Source organism: Pinus tabuliformis, chromosome 5_2, assembly GCF_031772625.1.
Source record: "Pinus tabuliformis cultivar Carrire ecotype Pingquan chromosome 5_2, CPIR1, whole genome shotgun sequence".
NCBI lineage: Eukaryota > Viridiplantae > Streptophyta > Pinopsida > Pinales > Pinaceae > Pinus > Pinus tabuliformis.
In genome coordinates, this window is record NC_142306.1 from 625,205,934 (window position 1) to 625,232,128 (window position 26,195).

The following is a 26,195-nucleotide window of genomic DNA, read 5'->3' on the forward strand; positions in this document are numbered from 1 at the left end:
GGGACAATTCGTCAAGGTCGGCCAGCAACCAAATAAACCCCACATGTGCTCAACGTTTTAGTATAAATAGAGGTGGCCTTCAAGTCATTTCTACACACTTGGGATCTCTTCCTCTCTACTTGTCTTTGGGTTTTAGTAGGAGGAGAGATCCTAAGGGATAACGCTGCCCTAATGGAGAAAGGATCTACGCTGCCCTAATGAAGAAGCCCTAGACGCAGGAAGGAAGGGAGATCTAGCATGGTGAAGGAAGCCTAAACAACAAACTCTAATGCAACCTATCATGCCCTAATATATACGTTGTTCTGGAAGGGTTTGGGACAATCCTTAGAAGCAACAAAAGGGATACCCTAACAGCAGTAAAGAAGCTTCCATAAACACGGCCCCAATACGCAGTCCTAGCCACATGTTCTAGCCTTAGTCGTAGGCAAGGGAGAGAATTGGCCGCAGTCAAAGGAGAGCTCTAGTAGCATTAAGGAGGAGATAATCCACAGTCCAATAAGGTGCCCTAGCCGCAGTCTAAGGAGACCTAACGAACAGCGAACAAAGGCCCTAATCTGCTGTCCAATAAGGTGCCCTAGCCGCAATCTAAGGAGGCCTAATGAACAACAAACAAAGGCGTTAATCTGCAGTCTAATCAAGGATATCTAGCTGCTGTTTCGTCTACAATACACAGTGCTTATCAACAGCACAAGGAGGCCTAATATATGATGTAGGTGGCAGCACGTCTAAGTGATGTAGGTGCCTATTGTGCTAGAGATGACAACATGGACTAAGTGCTATAGGTGCCTAGGTGTGTTGTAGGTGACGGCATAGTGTTGTAGATAAAACAGTTACAAGGCATGAGTTAAGGATTGGGAATTCACTGTCCTAAAGAAGAAACATTGAAGTCTTCTCTCTAGCTTGTATGTTATCTAGTGAACACATGAAAATGACATCTTCAGTCTAATGTATGGCATGTCAGATATATACATGCTGATAAATGGAGGACATTCTTGTGGAAGGCAGTGACAACCTTCCCTTAGAGGACAATTGCAGACAAATCAAGGCAGACATTGTGACTGTTAGTTGACTGCACTTTGGAGGAGTCTACTTGCTTTGCTAGGCTGTAAGCCATAGCAAGCAGCTAAGACTGGCAAGTGTAAAGTAGCATATTGGATGCAGTAATGAATGCAACATGATGAGTGTAGCATTGGGTGCAGATCAGTGATGAGTACAACATTGGGTGCAGATCTGTTTTTAGAGCAACTTAGTGATTGGAGCAGCGCAGTGTCAGGGGCAACAACATGAAGTGCATAGCATGGTCATTAGGTCCAGCACTGTGATGATGGGTGCAACATGGTGTAGCATGGTGAGGTGCAACATGATGATGAGATTTAGCATGGTGATAGGTGAAGGAGTCACCTTGGAGAATCAGTTGAAGCAACTTGTCTTCAACTGATCTCATGTATCATCTTCTTAGAGATGATCTATGCTCTTATCTAGATAAGTCAAAGTGTTGACTTCTGTTGTAAATCTACTCTCTCTCTCTCTCCGTGCTAAACTATTGAAGAACATATAAGAAGAATTGATCAAGGGTTTCCCCACATTGGGGTTTGTCCTTGGCTAGCGCCACATCTTGTGTCCTGTTGTCTTAGCTTGTCTTCTGCGACTTATGTTTATGTTCTATCTGCATTTTACTTTAATGCTAATGTGATTGCTAACATGGAAAAGATATTGAGCTAACTGTGAAAATTGAAATAAATTTCTCTAAGCATAGAACATACCTAAACTTAACATGCTATCAGAGGTGAGGTGAAGACAATGCCCAAGCAAGAGTGAAAGAGAAATCACCGAAGACAATTGGGAAAGGGAAAAAGGATCAATGGATTCCTCATCCCTATTCAAACTCACCGATGGTGAAATCGAAGTAGAGAATATTATCAAAATGGCGCAACGGAAGCTTTCTAATGGCCTACCTAAAGATCACTTCATTGGGAAGATCGTATCTCAGGGTGGAAGGAAAGGCATATAACTAGTTCGACCATTATGTGAAGGAGTTTCCGAATGGCAGGGACAAATCAGTTGATGATGATAATAATCATTCCTGGGACATCTTCAATGATCATAGGAATGACAGGTAATGTAGGTCATCAAGGAAATGACAGACTCTTCAGAGAAAGCAAGGAACCCCAAGTATGAAGAATCCAATGTTGTTTCTGATAAGATAAAGAAGTGTTATCTTGTATTGGCCCTCTCCTTCAAATTCTTGGTGAATCTGGCTTATTGATTGTAGTGCTTCAAGGCACTTCATCAAATAGAAGGGTGCTCTCTCTAATTTGGTAGAGATAGAAACAATCGTGGGATTATACTTGGAGCCGATGCCACCTATCCCGAAAAGGGTGTAGGGAATGTTACCCCTCAATTGAATGAGGGTAACTCGATTCATTTACAAGAATCTCTTTTATGTACCTGATCGCAAGAACCTGGTGTCCATTTGGGCAATGGAAGACAAAGGTTTCAAGGTGGCATTCATCAATGGAAAGGTATGTAAATAGAATTTTCAAAGATGCTTTTTCTCATGGGTTCAGGGTTGGAATTTGTATCAAGTTGCAGGATGGTCCATTGAGGATCATGTCAATTGACATATCTCATCTATAACACCGGAGGTCTACTTATGGGGCCCTACCCGATGCGAGTCAGATGGTGACTAGGATTCCTGAATTCAAAAGGAGCATGAAGGTACATGTCTGAGATGTACTAAAGGAAAATCTTACAAGGGGACCATTCCCCTCATGTAGCAGGTCCACAGGTTTGGAAAAACCCAAAGAGGTTTGAGATTCATGATCGGGAATCTCATGTGTGCAAGTGGAAGAAAGCCCTCTATGGCTTAAGGCAAAACACCCCGCGCTTAGTATGAGAGGATTGATAAACTGTTTGATGAAGCTGAGATTCACTAGAAGTGAAACCAATCCAAACCATTGCTCAAAGGTTGTGGATGATAGACCTCTCATACCGGCACCTTCTGAGGTTGACCAATTTCTAACAGGTGCAGACCCTCTCATTTGCAGAAGTAAGAGGGAGTTGGATTTCAGATGTGGAATGGTAAACTGCAAGCCTCTGACTACCTCGAGGATCTTAACTTTCAGAAGTTATATGGTGGTGATGCTGGACCAGATTTGGGAAATGCCTCTAAGTCTCATAAACTCATTTGCAGTGATGTTCTTGGTGAACTTCTGTCCGGATATATGTTTTGCAGTTAGGATGGTGAGCTCATATTTTGTTGAGCCTCACTAGATTGGTGCCTAGAATCTTCTGAGATATCTTCGAGGTGCATTCTCTCATGGATTGAGATACACTGTCGGAAATATGAAGTTGCATGATTATTTGAACGCTGATTGGGCAGGTAGTGTGGAGGATCACTAGAGCACTTCTCAGTGCTAGTTCTCTTTGGGTTTTGCTTTGATATCATGGATGAGCAGGAAGCAGAAGTCGGTTGCTATAAGCACCACCGAGACCGAATAGATAGCTATGAGTATGATCTCGTATGAAGCTGCCTGGTTTTGGAAGCTCTTCAGTGAGTTGTTTGTACACATGATGAATACCACTGTGATCCTCTAGGACAACCAAGGGGGATTCGATTGTTGAGGAATCCTGTATTCGATGATTGCTCCAGCAGATAGACATCGGATACTACCTTATCTGGGATATGGTAAGTCCATGAGCGAGGAGCATCCATTACATTGAGACTGATGTATAGGTCGTAGGCATTTTGTCAAAGCCCTGGGGAAAAGTCAAATCTGTGACTTTCCTGAACGACTTGGAGACGTTGAGAGAGCTTCTTATAAGGGTCCTGCATGTTGCATGCATTGAGCTCTGGGAGCTTTGGGGGACTTGGGGTACTTACTGAAGCAACACACGACCATAGGGCGACTCACCCTCCCCTAATGGTGCACTATGTATAGGTTGAATGGCTCAACCTTCCCCTGTGATACCCCTAAGCGACTTTGGGACAGGATGATTAGTTCTCCTGTTAAGGCATACTACCCATGCAGTCTGGGACTCATGGGAAGTACCTCTCATCTGATCAATGAGCAGGGAAATGGGGTTAGGGACCATAGTAGTACTATTGATGGATGCATCATTGTATCTATTGTACTCCCTATGCTAGGATGACCTCCATTGATCTGGGATCAGTATGAGTGGTTTGAGACACTCTCTTGTGATATTGATCTGGGATCAATAAACTGACTTCGGGTCAGTAAGAGTGATATGAAACACTCTCTTCAGATGAAACTGACTTCGGGTCAGTAGAGAATGGTATGAGACATTCTCGATCAATTCTTATTCTTCATGGTTCAGCAGAACAGAGTAGAGCAGAGCAAAGCAGTGCAGGGCACTGATGGCAGAGATAGCGTTGTCGCGCAGATTGGCACGACAACGCTCGGACCGGGGGCTGTCACTCTGATCCCCGATCCCTCCGTTTAAGCCCGTCTCCCGCGCCTAAGGGGGGTAGACCTTGCGAGATAGTGAAGACCAACTGCCAAACAGTTGGGTGGGAGACACGATACACGATATGATAAGCACTAGATGGATTTAGAGATTTAATAGACCAGTGCCTTGTGGAGTCAATGTTTAAATGATTACTTTTTAAATGATAAGAAAACATGGACCATGAACAGCAACCATCTATCATCAGCTAAATCATGTGATCAAAACGATATCCGGCAACTGAAAGCTTTGAAGAGATAAATGCCTTAAACCACCATGAGCATCATGAATTATTAACCAGACATTGGATTTCGTGTTTCGACTTGAAAATTTCAGATCTCAGCATGAAAGATATATCGCGAAAGCAACTGAAACTGGCAAAATGATTTTCCACAAAACTTTATTTTTTATTTTCAAATTTTTTTTTAAATCTTTTTTCAATTTTTATTTTTCAATGTTATGGAAATTAAAAATAAATCTACAAAAATTTAAAATTCTAAAATTAATCTAATTTTAAAACTAAACTAAACAAAACTTAAATTAAAATTAAAAAAATCTAACAAAAACATTTTTATTTTATATATATTTTTTTTATTATTAAATTAAATCTAACAAAATATAACTAAGGCTAACATAACACATTAAACAAATCTAAATAAAACAAAAAAAATTAAATCAAAATCTAATTAAAACTAAGAAAAGTTAAATCTAAAAAAAATGAAAAAAGGGAAAATCGCATTTTTTATTTTTACTGTTCATAAAATCTAAATGTGACAAAATATCCTAAATCTAAAGTCTAAATATTAAACAACTATAAGAAATCATAAAACAAATCTTAAATTCTAAAACTCAGAAACAAAATTACGCTAACCTATGCTATGAAACAAAATCAAAACGCATCAAAAGTCAAAGATGGGAACGAATGTTACGGTGAAACCCTAGCAGAATAGACATCACTGCGCGGAATGACCAGAACCGTAGACGCAAACCGCACAACGATTATCTCTCAGCAGAATTTGAATAACGATTCACGTTTTTACCTGAGGCTCTTCGACGGCAGAATAAACGTTTAAACTTGAGGAGTTTCAGTCAACGTGCCTGCGTGAAATACAATCTGAGCATCGATCATCTGCGTAATGAAGGGAATGCACTCATGCTGCGGGCGGACAAAAAATATTTGAAGCGGTTCGATGTTTTCCTGGCTTAACACTCAGAGATACTCGCTCAAGCCATCAAAGGATATACGCTGTATGCTCCTTCAGCTTTCCTCCTGTTGCCGGCGTAAAACAATAAATTTTTTTTTTGATGCCCACGCAGATATACGCCGACGGTTTCGATGGAAGCTGTAGCACTTTAAACAACCAAAATGACACCTCCCACAGTCGACAGACAGAGCAGTGTTGAGGCAGCACCCGCGCAGAAGGATGAAATGTTCATGAAACGTGAGTGATAGATGACGGCTGCGTTTATGGGTCGGCCCTCCGATCAATATCTGGTGTTTGCTTCTGCCACCTGAAATCACCCAAAATATGTACATAAAAACAAAAAATCAAAACCCTAAATAAACCTGTCCTAAGCGAAACTGAAAATGAAACCCTGGATGAGAAAATTTTGAAACCCTAGATCAGCTAATTTAATGTACAGATTTAGCCCCTTCACAGCCAGATTTAACAATAAGAACCGGAAAAATTTTTAAGAAAAGAAATTTTAGATTGTCACTGTGAAAAAAAAACTTCAGAAATTCTCTCATGCAGATCAGTGAAATAAAACCGAATGATAGACCCAGGATCAAATCCACTGGGCTCAGCAGAAAATGCATGTGGGAGTTGGCTGGTTCAGCCGAGAACTTCCCCTAACGCCCACCAAATCTTCTTCAGCAAGGGTTTTTCTGCACAGCTCAGAAACAACCATCAGTAAAGAGGGCAAGAATGCTGCTAGATCTCAGGAAATAATGGAGATACCTGCCATTACTTCAGAAACCCTAACAGCACCCAAACCCTAGCAAGTGAGCAAGATACCTGTACCCACAATACTCTACAAAAGCTATTATTAACAGCTGAAAATAACACATGCAGAAAATTAAAACAATCTCACAGCATTTCAAGAGAGTAACACCAGCAAGATATGGACCCCAAAGTCTTCTTTATTAACCAGAAACAAATTTACAAGAGAGCTTCTTCAGTCTTTGACTCACAGATCAGATCCCTAAAATGACCCCTAGCACCCTATTTAAAGGAAATGATCCCAACGGCTAGTTCGAGTGATCCACGTAGAAATGATCTCGACCGTTGATGAGGATCAAGACATCTCTTGATCTCATCCGTCGATTTATTCACTTAATTTTTTATTATTATTTTTTAAATTTTTAAATTTTTTATTATTTTTTTATTAAATTTTATTTTTAAAATTTTTTATTTATTTTATTATTTTTATTCATTTTTTAATTTTTTAATTCATTTTAAAATGGATCACTGAACTAAGCCTTCGGAAACATCACCTAGGACCTAGGACTTAGGGCTCATGAGGGGATTCAAAACATTTTTCGACCCTCAAGACACATTTCATGATGACTTTTACAAATTGACATCTTAAGGGGGAAAACCCTTTTAATACAGACCCTCACAAATCACCCAGCTCTGCGACACAACGATAATCTAGCAGATCAACACACTAGGATTCTCCTAAAGTTCTAATGACAAAATGCATCCCGGCTTTGGGGTCAGGTTTGAAGGAAAACTCTGCCGATCCATGGATCGGTGAGACGAAAAACCTTCCGGGACATAGATTATCATAGAAAGTTAGGTCCGCCTAGGCAATTTTACATACATGACTCTGATCTGCTTAGATTATTTACAATTCATACATGCAGACTGGGTTTACAACAAAAATGATCAAGCTGCTGATGATGGTAGGATGGCACGGACATGCTGATCAGGTGCTGCTTCTTTCTGTCAAGAAAAACGGGATGCACTACATGGGTTGTTGACCAGTAGAGGTCAACATCTGGCTCTACTTGGGGACACGTTGCTGCTTGCAGGAATGTGAGAATCCAGAATCTGCATCCATACAACACAAAAATAAGTAGCGTCCATCCCAAAAAATCAGCATATACATTAAGCACAGGAAAGATAAAAGCTCTTCATTTATTAACTATCTAAAGCAGAAATGAAAATGCGGAAAAAACAAGGAGTAGGGTTAGAAATACGCTACAAAGGATGCCCTACGGCATCAGATGTGTTCAATATAGTGCATACTGAGCATTTGCCTGCTTTCAGGCAAATCTGTCGGCTGCTTGTCGGATGTGCCATGTCCAATTTTGCATATGGTAGGACTCTTTCCTATCCGAAAATCAAGCTGCTCACGGCCGTCTGATGCATCAAATCTTCGTCTAATCTTCTTCCTCTTGCGCTTCTTCTTTCTGGCAGGATGAATTACTGATGATCTGAAACTTTCTGTTTCGAAACTATCAGATGAAGTGTGTAAGATATGCATGCTAAGTCCTTTTGTGTCTTGCATCTGATTTTTATCGTTTTTAAGCTTATCTGGATCACCTTCAATTATCCACCTAATGACCTCCTCATAGTAAGATGGAACTTGTTGCAGCAAATGAGAAGGCTCCTGGTTTCTCTTATCATCTGACCATTGTTGAGTCTTTTGAACTTGTATTCTAATGGCATCCATCTGACTAGAGCATTCATCCCTTATAGCACTGATTTGCATGGCATGGTGCTCTTGCATGTGTTTTATTACTTTATCATTCTTTTCCTCTATGTCCATCAAGCAATGTTGCATGAAATTTATTTCTTCTTTATGATTCGCTTGCATGTCAGCCAACTGATTGTTATGATTGAATGTCATAGAGTCAATTTCCCTATCATGATCAGCTTTCATGGTCACCATATTCTCCTCTAGGACTGACATCTTGCTTTGCATGCTTCTAATTTCTGTTTCATATTTAATTTTCATGGCCTCAATTTCCTTAGCATGCTGATTTTGCGTAACCTCCAACTCCCTATTACGTTTTTCCAGGTGGGTGCCTAAAGTTTTAACATCATTGATAAGACTAGTTTGATTGCTTTCCATGTTTCTTACCAGCATCATTAGATCTTGTATAATTTGCTTTTGTTCTTCCCTTTCACTATTATTTGTCCCTGATTTTTCACTATCATGAACTGCAATATTTCCGGCTGATGACATATTCTGATCTTGAACTCTTTCTTCAACAGCTTGACCTTTAATATGATTACTTTCTTCTTTTTGCACAATTTTAGAGGTAGAAGGCAAGCTGTTTGGACTATTATATCTATCTTTAAAAGCATCGAGAATGTCTTGTAAAGAAGTGAAAAAATCATTAGGAAAATTATTAAACCAATTCAAGGTATCACCCTCTAAAGAATGGACAAATAGACGCATCTTGAAATCTTCATGATTATATTGAGGAAATCTGCAATATAAGATCTTTACACAAGTGAACATGTTTAAATGATGTTTAACAGCGACCGGATCATCACCCGAGAACTTAAATAATTTAGAAATGGCCTCTTTCGGAAGATCATGGAGATTATTAGTAAAATGACATGGTTTACATGAATAATCCATGATGAACAACAGGGGATGAAATGGATGATAGAAAGAGATTTCTGCTCAAGAAAATTAAGAAGTGGAGTCACCACTTGAACAACGAATCTGATTCTAGGATCCAAAAAGTAAACACAAGCAGATATGAGGAAAGCTTCTTGTCTGGGAAAAATGAGAAAAATGGAGTCGCCACCCAAACAAGAAACAAAACCGAAGAGATGCTGCTGATATGTGATGAAAAGATGCCAAAATATTTGAATCTGCCAGCTCAAATGAGAGATGAGAAGATGAGAAGCTGAATGTCGATGAAACCCCAAGAACAGAAAAACTCTGTCCCCGGCAACGGCGCCAAAAATGTTGTCGCGCAGATTGGCACGACAACGCTCGGACCGGGGGCTGTCACTCTGATCCCCGATCCCTCCGTTTAAGCCCGTCTCCCGCGGCTAAGGGGGGTAGACCCTGCGAGATAGTGAAGACCAACTGCCAAACAGTTGGGTGGGAGACACGATACACGATATGATAAGCACTAGATGGATTTAGAGATTTAATAGACCAGTGCCTTGTGGAGTCAATGTTTAAATGATTACTTTTTAAATGATAAGAAAACATGGACCATGAACAGCAACCATCTATCATCAGCTAAATCATGTGATCAAAACGATATCCGGCAACTGAAAGCTTTGAAGAGATAAATGCCTTAAACCACCATGAGCATCATGAATTATTAACCAGACATTGGATTTCGTGTTTCGACTTGAAAATTTCAGATCTCAGCATGAAAGATATATCGCGAAAGCAACTGAAACTGGCAAAATGATTTTCCACAAAACTTTATTTTTTATTTTCAAATTTTTTTTAAATCTTTTTTCAATTTTTATTTTTCAATGTTATGGAAATTAAAAATAAATCTACAAAAATTTAAAATTCTAAAATTAATCTAATTTTAAAACTAAACTAAACAAAAACTTAAATTAAAATTAAAAAAATCTAACAAAAACATTTTTATTTTATATATATATTTTTTTTATTAAATTAAATCTAACAAAATATAACTAAGGCTAACATAACACATTAAACAAATCTAAATAAAACAAAAAAAATTAAATCAAAATCTAATTAAAACTAAGAAAAGTTAAATCTAAAAAAAAATGAAAAAAAGGGAAAATCGCATTTTTTATTTTTACTGTTCATAAAATCTAAATGTGACAAAATATCCTAAATCTAAAGTCTAAATATTAAACAACTATAAGAAATCATAAAACAAATCTTAAATTCTAAAACTCAGAAACAAAATTACGCTAACCTATGCTATGAAACAAAATCAAAACGCATCAAAAGTCAAAGATGGGAACGAATGTTACGGTGAAACCCTAGCAGAATAGACATCACTGCGCGGAATGACCAGAACTGTAGACGCAAACCGCACAACGATTATCTCTCAGCAGAATTTGAATAACGATTCACGTTTTTACCTGAGGCTCTTCGACGGCAGAATAAACGTTTAAACTTGAGGAGTTTCAGTCAACGTGCCTGCGTGAAATACAATCTGAGCGTCGATCATCTGTGTAATGAAGGGAATGCACTCATGCTGCGGGCGGACAGAAAATATTTGAAGCGGTTCGATGTTTTCCTGGCTTAACACTCAGAGATACTCGCTCAAGCCGTCAAAGGATATACGTTGTATGCTCCTTCAGCTTTCCTCCTGCTGCCGGCGTAAAACAAGAAAATTTTTTTTTGATGCCCACGCAGATATACGTCGACGGTTTCGATGGAAGCTGTAGCACTTTAAACAACCAAAATGACACCTCCCACAGTTGACAGACAGAGCAGTGTTGAGGCAGCACCCGCGCGGAAGGATGAAATGTTCATGAAACGTGAGTGATAGATGATGGCTGCGTTTATGGGTCGGCCCTCCAATCAATATCTGGTGTTTGCTTCTGCCACCTGAAATCACCCAAAATATGTACATAAAAACAAAAAATCAAAACCCTAAATAAACCTGTCCTAAGCAAAACTGAAAATGAAACCCTGGATCAGAAAATTTTGAAACCCTAGATCAGCTAATTTAATGTACAGATTTAGCCCCTTCACAGCCAGATTTAACAATAAGAACCAGAAATTTTTTTAAGAAAAGAAATTTCAGATTGTCACTGTGAAATAAAAAACTTCAGAAATTCTCTCATGCAGATCAGAGAAATAAAACCGAATGATAGACCCAGGATCAAATCCACTGGGCTCAGCAGAAAATGCATGTGGGAGTTGGCTGGTTCAGCCGAGAACTTCCCCTAACGCCCACCAAATCTTCTTCAGCAAGGGTTTTTCTGCACAGCTCAGAAACAACCATCAGTAAAGAGGGCAAGAATGCTGCTAGATCTCAGGAAATAATGGAGATACCTGCCATTACTTCAGAAACCCTAACAACACCCAAACCCTAGCAAGTGAGCAAGATACCTGTACCCACAATACTCTACAAAAGCTATTATTAACAGCTGAAAATAACACATGCAGAAAATTAAAACAATCTCACAGCATTTCAAGAGAGTAACACCAGCAAGATATGGACCCCAAAGTCTCCTTTATTAACCAGAAACAAATTTACAAGAGAGCTTCTTCAGTCTTTGACTCACAGATCAGATCCCTGAAATGACCCCTAGCACCCTATTTAAAGGAAATGATCCCAACGGCTAGTTCGAGTGATCCACGTAGAAATGATCTCGACCGTTGATGAGGATCAAGACATCTCTTGATCTCATCCGTCGATTTATTCACTTAATTTTTTATTATTATTTTTTAAATTTTTAAATTTTTTATTATTTTTTTATTAAATTTTTAAAATTTTTAAATTTTTTTATTTATTTTATTATTTTTATTCATTTTTTAATTTTTTAATTCATTTTAAAATGGATCACTGAACTAAGCCTTCGGAAACATCACCTAGGACCTAGGACTTAGGACTCATGAGGGGATTCAAAACATTTTTCGACCCTCAAGACACATTTCATGATGACTTTTACAAATTTACATCTTAAGGGGGAAAACCCCTTTAATACAGACCCTCACAAATCACCCAGCTCTGCGACACAACGATAATCTAGCAGATCAACACACTAGGATTCTCCTAAAGTTCTAATGACAAAATGCATCCCGGCTTTGGGGTCAGGTTTGAAGGAAAACTCTGCCGATCCATGGATCGGTGAGACGAAAAACCTTCCGGGACATAGATTATCATAGAAAGTTAGGTCCGCCTAGGCAATTTTACATACATGACTCTGATTTGCTTAGATTATTTACAATTCATACATGTAGACTAGGTTTACAACAAAAATGATCAAGCTGCTGATGATGGTAGGATGGCACGGACATGCTGATCAGGTGCTGCTTCTTTCTGTCAAGAAAAACGGGATGCACTACATGGGTTGTTGACCAGTAGAGGTCAACAGATAGTACAGTCGGACATATGGATTAGCGGATGAAGCTCTCCCTAGTTGAGAGGGAGTGTTAAAATTGGCAACTAGGGCCAAAATCCATGTGGGTCATCTTATTAATGGCAGCTGATATTTTTCTTGGATCCCTCTCATCGAGAGGTGTAGGATTGATCTAAAGATCATCCGATTCCGATAAGTATTCATGGAGATATGAATTTATTTGTGTTATGGGACAATTCGTCAAGGTCAGCCAACAGCCAAAAAAACCCCGCATGTGCTCAACGTTTTAGTATAAATAGAGGTGGCCTTCAAGTCATTTCTACACACTTCGGATCTCTTCCTCTCTACTTGTCTTTGGGTTTTAGTAGGAGGAGAGGTCCTAAGGGATAACGCTTCCCTAATGAAGAAGCCCTAGAAGTAGGAAGGAAGGGAGATCTAGCATGGTGAAGGAAGCCTAAACAGCAGACTCTAATGCAGCTTATCATGCCCTAATATATATGTTGTTCTGGAAGGGTTTTGGACAACCCTTAGAAGCAGTAAAAGGGATACCCTAACAGCAGTAAGGAAGCTTCCATACATGCTTCCCTAATACGCAGCCCTAGCCACATGTTCTAGCCTTAGCCGCAGGCAAGGGAGAGAATTGGCCGCAGTGAAAGGAGAGCTCTAGCAAGATTAAGGAGGAGATAATCCGCAGTCCAATAAAGTGCCCTAGCCGCAGTCTAAGGAGGCCTAATGAACAACAAACAAATGCCCTAATCCACAGTCCAATAAGGTGCCCTAGCCACAGTCTAAGGAGGCCTAACGAACAGCAAACAAAGGCCCTAATCTGTAGTCTAATCAAGGATATCTAGTTGCTGTTTTGTCTACAATACGCAACCCTTATCAATAGCACAAGGAGGCCTAATGTATGTTGTAGGTGACAACATGTCTAAGTGCTGTAGGTGCCTAAGTGTGCTGGAGATGACAACATGAACTAAGTGCTATAGGTGCCTAGGTGTGCTGTAGGTGACAATAGAGTGTTGTCGATAAAACAGTTACAAGGCATGAGTTAACGACTGTGAATTCACTGTCATAAAGAAGAAACAGTGAAGTTTGCGCTCTAGGTTGTATGTTATCTAGTGAACACATGACAATGACATCTTCAGTCTGATGTATGGCATGTTAGATATATACATGCTGTAATAAATGGAGGACAGTCTTGTGGAAGGCAGTGACAACCTTCCCTTAGAGGACAATTGCAGACAAATCAAGGAAGACATTGTGACTGTTAGTTGACTGCACTTTGGACGAGTCTAGCTGCTCTGCTAGGTTGTAAGCCATAACAAGCAGCTAAGACTGGTGAGTGTAAAGTAGCATATTGGATGCAGTAATGAATGCTGCATGATTAGTGCAGCATTGGGTGCAGATCAGTGATGAGTGCAACATTGGGTGCAGATTCGTGATGAGAGCAGCTCAGTGATTGGAGCAGCACAGTGACAGGGGCAGCAACATGAAGTGCACAGAATGGTCATTAGGTCCAGCACTGTGATGATGGGTGCAACATGGTGCAACACGGTGAGGTGCAACATGATGACGAGATGCAGCACGATGATAGGTGAAGGAGTCACCCTGGAGAATCAGTTGAAGCAGCTTGTCTTCAATTGATCTCATGTATCATCTTCTTAGAGATGATCTATGCTCTTATCTAGATAAGTCAAAGTGTTGAATTATGTTGTAAATGTACTATCTCTCTCTCTCTCTCTCTGTTGAACTATTGAAGAACATATAAGAAGAATTGATCAAGGGTTTCCCCACATTGGGGTTTGTCCCTGGCTAGCGCCACATCTTGTGTCCTATTGTCTTAGCTTGTCTTCTGCGATTTATGTTTATGTTCTATCTACAGTTTACTTTAATGTTGATGTGATTGCTAATTTGGGAAAGATTGAGCTAACCGTGAAAATTGAAATAAATTGCTCTAAGCGTAGAACATACCTAAACTTAACAAAGAGTGAAAAAGAGAGTAGAAGGCGCAAAATTGCCTTGCAGGACTTCTGGACTTTAAACTTTGACCAGTGCGTTGTCCAACTTTGATGGGTCTTCTTCCTTTCTTTGTTAGGTACATCTATCAGGTAACACCTTCGATTTGGATAGTCAACTGTCACAATTAGATAAGAAGTTCCCTTCCCACCTCGTTACTGAACCCCTTCTTTTGTTCCTACAAGAGCTTTGCAAACATAATGTCACTCAATTCAAAATACTGTTTTTGCCTTCTCATGCAGCATCTTAGGAATTTTTAGAAAGAGGTTATTATTTAGTGGTTTATTGTTTCCACCTAACTTTTTAGGGATATAAGTTTACTCTTAAAACCATGCAGAAGTGGTAAGTGCTCATCTTTCGTCTTCTTGTATTATCAAAATGCATTTAGTTGATTTGGAATATTTGGCTTGCATGGAACATGTTGGTTGGTTTTATCATGTTGATTAAAATTTTCCTCTTTATTTATCTCATTTAGTGCACCATATTAATTTACTTTCAAATGCCCTTTTAATCTGCTTCAGTTAATGCTAATGCTATGGCAATATGTAGAAAGCTCTCCTATTTTATGTATATTACAATATAAAGCCAGTTGTTGATGTCATGTTTCTGATCAATCATGTTTCTTCTAACTTATACTTTTTCTCATCCTTTTATTCTTTCCATTGTTGGCTATCTCCATATGACATGTTTTACAGAGAATTGTGTAAAGAATTTGTACCATGCGTTTTTCCCAAAATAAAGAATTTGGAATATAGCTTTGCAGTTCTTCCTTGATTCAATTATGAAAGATATCGAATCATTCCAATGGGAAGTTATCCAACTATTGTTGACAGTCAAAATAATAAATATGAACTGTAAGGGATCTATCACTTGACAGTTTCATTAACTCAGTCACATTAATTCGATTTGACAATTAGTTCAGAATGTGAAGTTTGTATTAAAACTTTCTTTTTGTCACTGCTGGTTGGTGTTATAGTTTACTTTTGGTTGAAAGTAGTAAATCAATATTTAAGAATTGAACATATTTTAGGTGAAAAGAGGTTCATGATATCCACTTTTCCAAATAATACATGTGTTTATGTTGGAATGCAAATTTCACTGTAATGACCGTTTTCTTTTCTTTGACATCACAACTCTCTGAATAGTAAAAAAATGTCTTTATAAATGCTTTGCACGTATATCTGCAACTGGATCTTCAGTACTTCAACAACTGTTTGTTCTGGACCTCCTCTTCAATATAGTGTTAAACTGGATTATTGGAGAGCTGGATTGAATTTTGATTTTTTGCAATTTAGTGGTCTTGCTGGCATCTGTTGTGGTCTGAGATCTTCAAGAACTACTTCAAAAGTTCAACCAGACTGTGTTGCATGATGGTGCACCTGCTATTCTGTGTTCTGCTTTTGTGGATGATAGGAATATTGCAAGCTGCTCCTTAATGCTCAAAAGGACTGCTGCTGTTCCAAGACTGAATGCCTAACTTGATTTTTATTTTCTGGTGTTACTTACTTTTTTCCAAATGGAATACACATCTTGGGGAAACCCTAGCAGCAATTGCACTCATTTTGAGGATGGGTACCCAGGGTAAACATGTGGTTGCAGTTTTGGCAACCTAACCCAATGGGGACATCGAGTGAGGCCAAATGATATCCAGAAAGGAAACCACCCTAGGGAGTTGACCCTATGATCTCCCACATGTAATTCACAGCACTTAACCACTCGAGCTAACCCACAGGGCCACTAATTCCAAATTTTTCGAAAAGTGTAATATTTCCTAAGTGGCCTAGGAAAATTGGGGATATTACATGATTTGTGAAATAGGTCCCCAATGTTTGTAGCCTTTCAACTCCCAAGACAATGTCTACTCCCCCCAAGGGCATTATGTAGAAATTAGACTCCAATTTGTAGTCTTCTATATGTAGCTTGACTTTTGTTACACTTCTTGACTCCGTCAATTCTTTTTCCACATCACTATTATATCTGTGGTTGGATATACAAATATATTTAATATTTTTATCAAAATTATGTGTGTTTCTTGTGTCTATAAGAAAGGTTACATTCTCTTTTTTTCACGTGGCCCCTATTACTGATGAATTTAGCGGGGTCTCATGAAGGTCCTTATGAAGGATTAGTTGGTACCTCATAAAACAAATTCCCATTGTCATCTTGGCACAAGTTCTACCCTTCAAGCCCAACTCTACAAAAGGTTGTGGGAGGGCAATGCCTAGTATACGTATCTAAGGTGAAGATAGTAGTTAATTGTTTTAATTTTACTGATCTTTGGATGAAATTAAATGCAGAAATAATGTACACTAGGAAGTAGAATATCAATCTAACTTCAAAAACTAACTCTAGAAATAGTACAAAATTGAGTGATATATGATCTTGAGCCTCGGGGAATGATTTTGCTTGAGTTACCTCTTGGTATCTGGCTAAGAATGGACAACTATGTCACTGTCTTGCACTTTTTAGACGTGCAAAAGTAGGGAAAAAACACAGAAAACAACAAGTAAAACGCCCTTTGCAAGCTATCCACAAGTGTGGAAACACACTAAATTGATGGATTTGTGGGTGGAAATGCTTGGGAAGGAAATTAATATTGATAAAAATTGTTGAACACTTCAGATTTGCAACTATTTTACAGTTTCCAACAATCCGGAAACTACCTGCAGAAAACAGGGGCCAAATCCCCCTAAATGTAAGACCTAGGAAAGTTCAGCGAGAAATTTCACTCTATGACAGTTGCAAAATGTGTACTTTTACTCCCAAGAAAACTTTGCAATATAACTTGTCATTAAATATGGAATAAGTAAAGGGGTTCCTGGTTGAAGGCACTTACTTGGGTAAGCCCCCGGTATGTATTTTTGTTGGATTTGCTGTGAATATGGCTGTTGCAAATTGCACATTTGCAAAGTACTTCTAATTCCCTCGTGACATATAAAATATTATTGCAGAAATCAAGAGAGCAAATTGTCTTGGGATGTAAAAATATGCTAATTTCCAAAAGCTTGAAGATCTACTAGCTAATGAGATGGAAATTAAAGCAAAGCTAGGATTTTTTGTTTTCTTGAATTTTTATTTTTTATAAAACGAAAAAGAAAGAGAAATTTTGTAAGTTTTGAGATTGGTTTCTATATTGAGGCTTGCGATATAACATGTTATTAAATATGGAATAAGTAAAGGGGTTCTTCGTTGAAGGCACCTACTTGGGTAAGCCCCCGGTGTGTATTTTTGTTGAATTTTCTGTGAATATGGCTGTTGCAAATTGCACATTTGCAAAATACTTCTAATTCCCTCGTGACATATAAAATATTATTGCAGAAATCAAGAGAGAAAATTGTCTTGGGATGTAAAAATATGCTAATTTCCAAAAGCTTGAAGATTACTAGCTAATAAGATGGAAATTAAAGCAAAGCTAGGATTTTTTGTTTTCTTGAATTTTTATTTTTTATAAAACGAAGAAGAAAGAGAAATTTTGTAAGTTTTGAGATTGGTTTCTAGATTGAGGCTTATTGCCTTGTTTACCTTCCAAATGAGGGATTGCGATCAAAACACACTTTAAGTCAGCTATTCACCTTAGATTATAGAAAGGATTTGGAGTTTAGCAACTATTGCACTCAATTCTAGTATAGAATAGTTGTACTAGCTCCCAAATTCTATTGAAAGATATTCTAGTTTGAGATGTCTCCAACCATAGGGCCAACTATGAAAACAAGTTAGATTTTCACCCTTACTCAAAGTACCCCTGATAAGGGTCTGTCCAATACTTGGGTTTCATTGGGTTTTGATGCCAATAAAAGGTGAGATGAGGTCTAGCACCCTGATCTGCCTTTCAATGTGATTAGGGATCAACCCAGTTGCCTTGTGACTTCATATGGAGTGCTTGTATCTATTCTATGAAGAAATATTGTAGCATAAGAATAAGAAGAGAAATAGAAGAGTCAACCCACAAAATAATTTTATTGAATGGCATATAATCTCACAGTTCAACAACAACTAAAGGGAGGAGTATATGTTTTGCTTGAGGGAGGTAGGACACATTATGAGGATTCCACTGAGCTATCACTTGCCCCATTTGGACCTAAGACATTGTTTGAACATGGCATGTTAGGTATGTCTCTTGATGAACATTTTGAGCCATTGTTGAATTTTTGGTCTCAAGAGCTTTATGCATTGGGATTTATGTAGTTCCCCATAAAAATTGGAATGTTGTGCACTGGAAGACTACCATGTGGAGAAATTGAATTATAGTATACCATGGCCAAATGAGATGCATACAAACTCTATGACACGTGACCATGTGGAATAGCCATAGGTGCACTAAAGACATGGGTTTGACAGACCCTATATAGTGTGATCTCCCCTACAAAACCAATGGTTTCTATAAACCATCTGTCCAAGTAGATCCATCCCAAGGCTTCCAATCCTATTCAAGATGAAAGGACTTAAGAGTGGAGACTAAAAAGATTAGGCACAACAAACCATAATAGGCCTAGGTTACCACAATACACAGTCATCGCATGGTCTATAAGTTTTTTTACTTGCATCTCTTTGGAATTACAATGGTGTTGTTATGAAAAATACTAGGGTACCAATTGGTGCCAACTGGAGGACACATGCTATCCCAAGGAGTATGTGAGAACCCCAACATCTCGACACTTGTATGTTTAAAACAATCTCGCTAGATTTTGCATAAAATATTAGGAGGGAATAGGATACTAGGTCTTATCCCTTAGAGAGAGAAATCAAAATGGAATTTCATATCTAACCTAAACATGGAAATGATAGTCAATAAATTAAATAAAACAAACTATTCTAAGACAAGCAATTGCACTAAAATAAAAGAACATGTAAGATAAACTAATGCTAATGCGAAAAAGCTTACTCATCTTATCCTAATATAATCAAGCGAACAAAACATATTAGTTAAAATCACACTTCCGATGTAACCAACATCTTAATTCATAATTACCATGTATTTTACTCTGTGTTTGGTTGCCAACCAAAAATATGAAATGTTAAACCTACAACAAATAAATGTTGGAACCTCCTTCATGGCTCAGACAAATCCTATAGTGGAATCCTCATGATGTAGAAGAAGTGCCAAGGTTCAACTATATTACTATAGGCTTCTTTGATCCATAGATCGATAGGGCTAATATAGTTGTCTTTTGTATTGCAGGCATATAAGTGCTCGTCTCTATTCTTTGTCAAATTGGTAAACAAGAGAGTTTTTTATGGTGACTTCAATTGGAACTTGTATAAATATTGGTGCCCTCTTTGGCTGCCCTTCATCACATGCACACACATATGAAAAGAAAAATTATGACAACTAAAAACATATTAGAACTCACAACATACAGCTACCTATTTCAGTAAGGGAGGCTGAGAGCTCATAGAATATGTCTAGAACTCAAAATTTTGTGGCCTTCCCACTACCACAAGGTTCCTATCCTTCTTGTTGAATGGATCTTTATAGACATGAGAACAACATATTAAGGACATCCACAACTAAAAAGTTCTTGTAGTATCTTGAACATGGAAACCCCCTTTTCGCAGTTGTACATATGCCTACTCTTGTATGAGTTGATATGTCTGCTCATAATCCATGGAACCAGCATGGGAAACTTTTGTTCCAAAAATTGTGCTAAACTCCTTGAATCATGATTTTTTCAGCGGAAAAAGTTGACATTTCTTTCACTGCAAAAAAATATCATGAAAAATTGTAAAAGTAGCACCACTGGGCAAAAAATCTGCCCACTATGCCTAGTTTTGAATTTAAGTGGGTTTTTGTTTTTTTGCTTTTGTTTTTACTCATTTTGCAAACAATGAGCCCTGTTTGGAGAGTAGAGGACAATAGGGTTTCCTGATTGGAGGAGGGCCATCACTATCAATTTTTGTAGTGGGAATCAATTTTTGTCAACAATGGGTGCACTTGCAGGTATGAGCATCAATTTTTGTCCAATTTTTGTTTTCTGTTTTTTAGAATTTTTTCTTGGGGTTTCAGTCACCCATTATTTTCCAGGATTTTCTAGGGGGAGATTGATTTCTTTTTCCATTACCAATTTATTGAGTGGAGAGGGTTTCCCAATTGGTGGCTAGTTTCCTATAGCCACTGGTGTCCTTGCCATTTGGCAATTTGCAGCTAATAGGTATGCCCCTCTATTGTTGCAAAATTTTGTCATTAAATTTGTTTTTTTTTAATGCATTTTTTTTTTTTTAATTTTGAATGTTGATTGTCAAAATGTTGATTTTTATTCTTTTCAAAAAACTTTTGTGCCCTAGGCTCAATCATTACATTGAAGAGTCAAGACTACAAATGTCGGGAAATTTGGATCCTATGTGGGAATATGGTGAAACTGAGGTGGTTCAATAGATAAAATCTAAATTGTAAGTTGTGTGGGAAGTGTTATCTGCTCATATGTAAATGACAGGAAACAAAGACCCCATTGCCCAATGGATAGGACACCTGCATTTTTTTTGAATATCAGAAGTCTAATAGGGCATTTTGCCCCTTTTCACTCTCTATCTTCTCTCTCTTCCTCTATGCAAATTTCTTGCCACTACGGGTGAATTGTAATAAATGACACTAGCATGATGAGCTTATGTAATAGACTTGGACCCTTGGGACCTGATTACTAGGGAAGTCACTCTTGAATGTTTTTTTCTAGAGTGAGGGAGGGGATGCACCCGCGTAGTAGCCTATAGGAGACCAAAGTTTTTCCTTGGGTCAATTCCCAAGAAATTGATGTCCTAGGTAAAATAATTTGGCTAGACTTCGGGAAAAAGGGGAAAATAGTAAAAGAAGGTTAAAATGATCACCCATTTAAGGTACCAGTGCCTGTAGTAATCATAAAATTGAAAGCGGGAACCACAAAAAAAATGAATTTCACTTACCTGAACTGCAATCTGATTCCGTGAAGTTGACGATGCTACTGCTGTTTCGCTCCAATTACCCAGGGAGACCAATTCCACCCAGCCTGATTGAACAGAGATTGGCTGCTCAATCCAGCAAGCTTCTCACAGAAGCCCACTGACCCCCGTGCCCAGAATCCTCAGACCGATTGAAGCTCTTCCAATGGTAGACCTCTTTCACTGCTCAATTTCCTCCTCTTGGTTTCTCATTCCCCTGTTCCAGCCCCTTTCTCGGTTCAGACCTTCGGTTTTTATCTGTGGGCCTGGCGGTGGCCGCCCTCCCGCATGACACCACCGCCTTCCTCCCGGCTGCCACACTTCTGTCCACGTCTCTCAGACCAGAAGCTACTCCTGTCGTGCTGTATGGCTCACTCTATTACGTTTTATGTATTAGACTTTGGTTATCTAATTTATAAAGTTTGTTTTTTTATATTTTTATTATGATTTACATATATATTTTAAATATGATGTTTCATTAATTTAAATATAAGGTTTATAACTTTATGTTAATTATTATATATATTTATTTCTTAACATTTATAAATGGGTCATTACATACACTCCCCCTTCAGAAAACTTCGTCCCGAAGTTAGAGTTTTTATCTTATCTGATTACTTATGATAGTAATTAGTACCCCCCTCTTAGTTTTAAAATTTTATTTTATTATTAAGAGTTTAAAATAAAATTAGAATTTTAGGTTTATGATTTTAATGGATATATCGTGCTCCATCCAGGTTCCCAAGCTATTCTAAAATCAACCTGTCCTTCCTAATCTCTTCTGCTCCCATCCTATCCGTCCTCTACTCGAGTATGCCATGGCGTCAATTCTACTGACCCGACCATTCATAAACTCTAAGGTGATAGCGTCGGTTATACCGACCTGATCCCTAGTAGGCATCTGGCAGTCATCATCACACGTCTAGGGGAGCGTGACTCGCACAGTCCTCCCATGACTCCAAGGTTTGGAGGATAAACGGTGGGTAACACCTCCACCCCTCCCAATAGAACTCAGGGCTAACACCCTATCATAGAATCACTTGGAGCTTCAATTGTTCTGAGGTTCTGTCATCACGTGGTCATCCCGGTAACTGTCTATTACCTGCAATCATACACTTATCCATGCATCGGTAAAATGTGCATCAGCATATTCAAAATAACTCACATATTATTCCCTTATTAATTCATTTATGATACTACAGTACAACATATTTTTCCTTATTCCATGCATGTCTTTTGACTTTTATCTAGAATGTATTCTCTTCCTGATTTCTATCCCATTGATCATATTGACATGTATAAATAAATCAGATCTATAATATCTTAATTTCTATCAGAAGTAAAATCATTCAACTGTCTTAACTTTACTTCGACAACTATAATTTAGTAAAATGAACCATATATATTGTTTTGGTATCCATGTACCAGCAGGAATTAAACATGTATTATGCCACAAAATTTCACGTTTATCCATAATCATTCAAAAAGTTTCTGAGTCTCTGATTGTAGTGAAGTAAATATATACTAAACATAGTTTAAAGTTCTTCAAAACTGACATAGATTAGGGTATCTTTGACATATGTCCTCTGTATTTTCCCAAGTTGCTGATCCAGGACTATACTTGTCCCATTGGACCCTAACTTGGTCCACCAGGCGGTTCCTCAACTATCGAACCCTACGTCCCAGTATACGTAATGGTTCGACCGTTACGATTCCCTTGTTCCATACCTGAAGATCCCGCTATAGTGGGTTGATGCGCTGCTTGGTCGTTGCTGATTACTGCATGAATTCTATGATTATCTTGATTGTTTGATATTGGTCCCTCTCCAGTCCTATGCGACATATTCGACGAAGCTTCAGGGCAATCCCGTTGAAAATGCGGTCCCCCACATCCCCAACAATTTAGCGGCATTGATCCTCTTGACTCAGGACGTGAATTTCTAGAGAACGAGCTTCGTCCTCTCATGTTGATTTCTCTCGAATTTCTTCCTCTGCTGGCAGTCCCTCGAGATGACCATGACCTAGCGTTTGATGATTCCGAGGCTATAGTGTTTACTGCCATGGGAGCTCTTGTTACTATATTTCTCGAGGTAGACTTGTTATCGTAAGGTGGCCTTGAGCTACCTCCGTTGATAAAGTTTCGAGGAGTCTTTCCAGGAAATCCTGATTGTAAAGGTTCTGCTAGCCCTATCTCTTTTTTGATTCCAAGGTGCTCTTCTGCAGAACGACCACATTCAACTGCCTCGGCTACTGATGACGGTTTCCACATGCTTACCAAGGCTCTAATGCGAGGATTTAACCCAAATATGAAGCGTTCAACTTGACGTTCATCAGAATCTAAGTAGTGAATGTATTTTACAAGCTCCATAAACCTAATCTCGTACTCTTCCACCGTTTTATCTCCCTCAATTAATGTATGAAAGGCTCTCGCTTGCTGTTGCTGAAAGTATGGAGGTAAATACTTTGCGCGGAACCTTTCCTCAAACAGTTCCCAAGGGACATTATCCGATGTAAGGTGCAGCTGCTTCTCCAGATTTCCCCACCAAATTAAGGCACTCTCCTTTAATTGAAACACAACAATTTTTGTTTTTGCCGAAGAAGAATATTCTCTTAACCTAAAGCATCTGTTCATTCCTTCTAACCATGCTTCAGCGCGTTCACCTGCTCGACCTCCTGAGAATTCTGGGAGTCTAATTTTCTGAAGCTCCCTGGAAATGTCTTCTTTCGGTCTCGCGAGCTCAAAGTTCTTTGGTTCTGCTGAACTGGTGGCTACATGCTGAAATTCCTCTTTGGTTTTAGCCTTAGTTGATTCCTTTAATGTCTCCAATAAGGCTTCCAAAGAGTTCATTATCACAGTCAACTCTGGCGCTGGCGCGTTTGATGTTGACAATGGTCTTGGTGGTGACGAAGGTGATGGGGATGATGATGGCGACGGTGGCGGCATTAATGGTGATGATGCTGCCTGGTCACGTCGTCGTCGCTCATACGTCCTTACCATTGTAATGGTTCCTAAACACGAAATAAAATTTCCATAAAATTTTTGAGGTAGACAACCGAATTTAACACATAATTTTCTTTTACAACTTCACATTCGTAAACGGGTATAGTTTTGCTATTTTTACCCGCTAGGCGGATCTTACTGGTACCGAGGTCAAGGAGGGTGGTCTCGCGACCTCCTTGTCCTAATGCAGGGTATTCTATCCTAATATGAATAATGCAGAAGTGTATGGTTATTAGCTCCTAAGGTAAGACATCTAAAGTTTATTTACCTATTAACATCCGCAAAATGAAAATGGTAAAATGCCTCGTTACAATGAACATCGGCAACATACCCGTTATACCCCAATCTAGCTATTACCTTTAAAGAAAGGCATACATATTTATATTTTGAATATATTACTTAGATAGGGATTAAAGCTATAATATATATAAATGAAGGATTGCTTCAGTTCCATATTAGATTTATATGAATGACGGATTGCTTTGGTTCCATATCAGATTTACCTTTAGCCGAAAAATTTATCATAGACATGTCATGATTAAAATCTAGAAGAAATACAGTTTAGCAGTATACCATTCATCTCTATATTTTCTGTAATTACTCTTTCCAGGTTAGTTTTCTAACATTGGTATCTGACCCAAGCATATAATTGGATTCTGTAAATTGTGTTGAGGTTTTTGAGAACATGACAAAATGTGAGAGAAAATTTCAGTATTCGAAACTTGAGATGAAAATGATTAACTAGAGAAAATCAGGGAAGTTTTTAAAGTGTTACTCCAGACCATCGGACTGAAGTAAGGTTCACCGGGATATAGAGATTACAAGAGACAGGAGGTTGTTATAATGTTTTTAGAATCATGAAGACTCATGGTTATTCCATACAAGTGATGCAGAATCTGCCAAAGATGCACGGGACATGCTGAGCAGCATGTCTGAGACAATTAATGGAGCAAAGAAGTCTCTATTTTGAAAAAAAAAAAAATTCTTTCTACCAGAGGATGGCAGGAGATAGTTACCCTTATAGGTGATGTCAGGTCAATAGTTTATCAACACGCGACAGTTGGCTCAAGAGTCAAAACTATCCAAGGAAGATATTGTTATGGCTCTGATTAGTAACCCACGTGTATTGTACAAGAACTTAATGGCCTCTGTTGGAAGTCAAATGGAAAATCTCACAATGGGAATTGTGAGTAGACAACTACTTCAAGAAAAAATAAGGCACAAGAAATAATGAAGTTAGAGCAGCAATCGGTTTCTTTTTTTTTTTTTTTGGGCTGAGTCATGAAAAGAAATCAACGACTCAAATTTAGAAATTTTCAGATGAGAAGTTGGACGAAATCATAAAATTGAAGCTAAAAGATGAAACAGCCTCAAAATAAAGTTATGATTGACCACCACAGTACTCACTATAGTTTCGAGATGGCCAAAATATGAGTATAAACTGTATAAAGCTTCCAGTGTTCAGTCTAGAAAAGGAACGTTCCAACAGCTATGAATTAGAAAAAGAAATGAACGGTCAGACTTAGGAGATTAAACTGTGATGCGGAATTTCTCATGAAAAAGGAAAATTGTATCAACGAACTTTTGGTAAAATCCCTGACTCATGCTCGGTATTGTCTACCATTGGAATGGGCATATAATAGCAGATGAGGTGATATTAACAAAATATAATAAAATCGAATCTCACCAGAGTTAAGTTATCAAATTAACAAAACGACAGACCAACATCTTGTTCGTGATTAATCATTATACCACTTCAGTGTATTGACTCGATCTTTATTTGACAACAGGGATACGGT

At 38.4% G+C, this 26,195-nt stretch overlaps 1 protein-coding gene across 1 annotated transcript in view; it reads left to right on the top strand.

Annotated features, from left to right (window-relative positions):
- Window positions 1-26,195, top strand: part of LOC149160591 (beclin-1-like protein) — a 271,962-nt gene that overhangs the window by 179,134 nt on the left and 66,633 nt on the right. Inside the window, exon 8 of the mRNA XM_089435385.1 lies at window positions 15,275-15,340. Within this exon, the coding sequence (XP_089291511.1) occupies window positions 15,275-15,340 (66 nt within the window). The remainder of the gene's footprint in view (window positions 1-15,274; window positions 15,341-26,195) is intronic.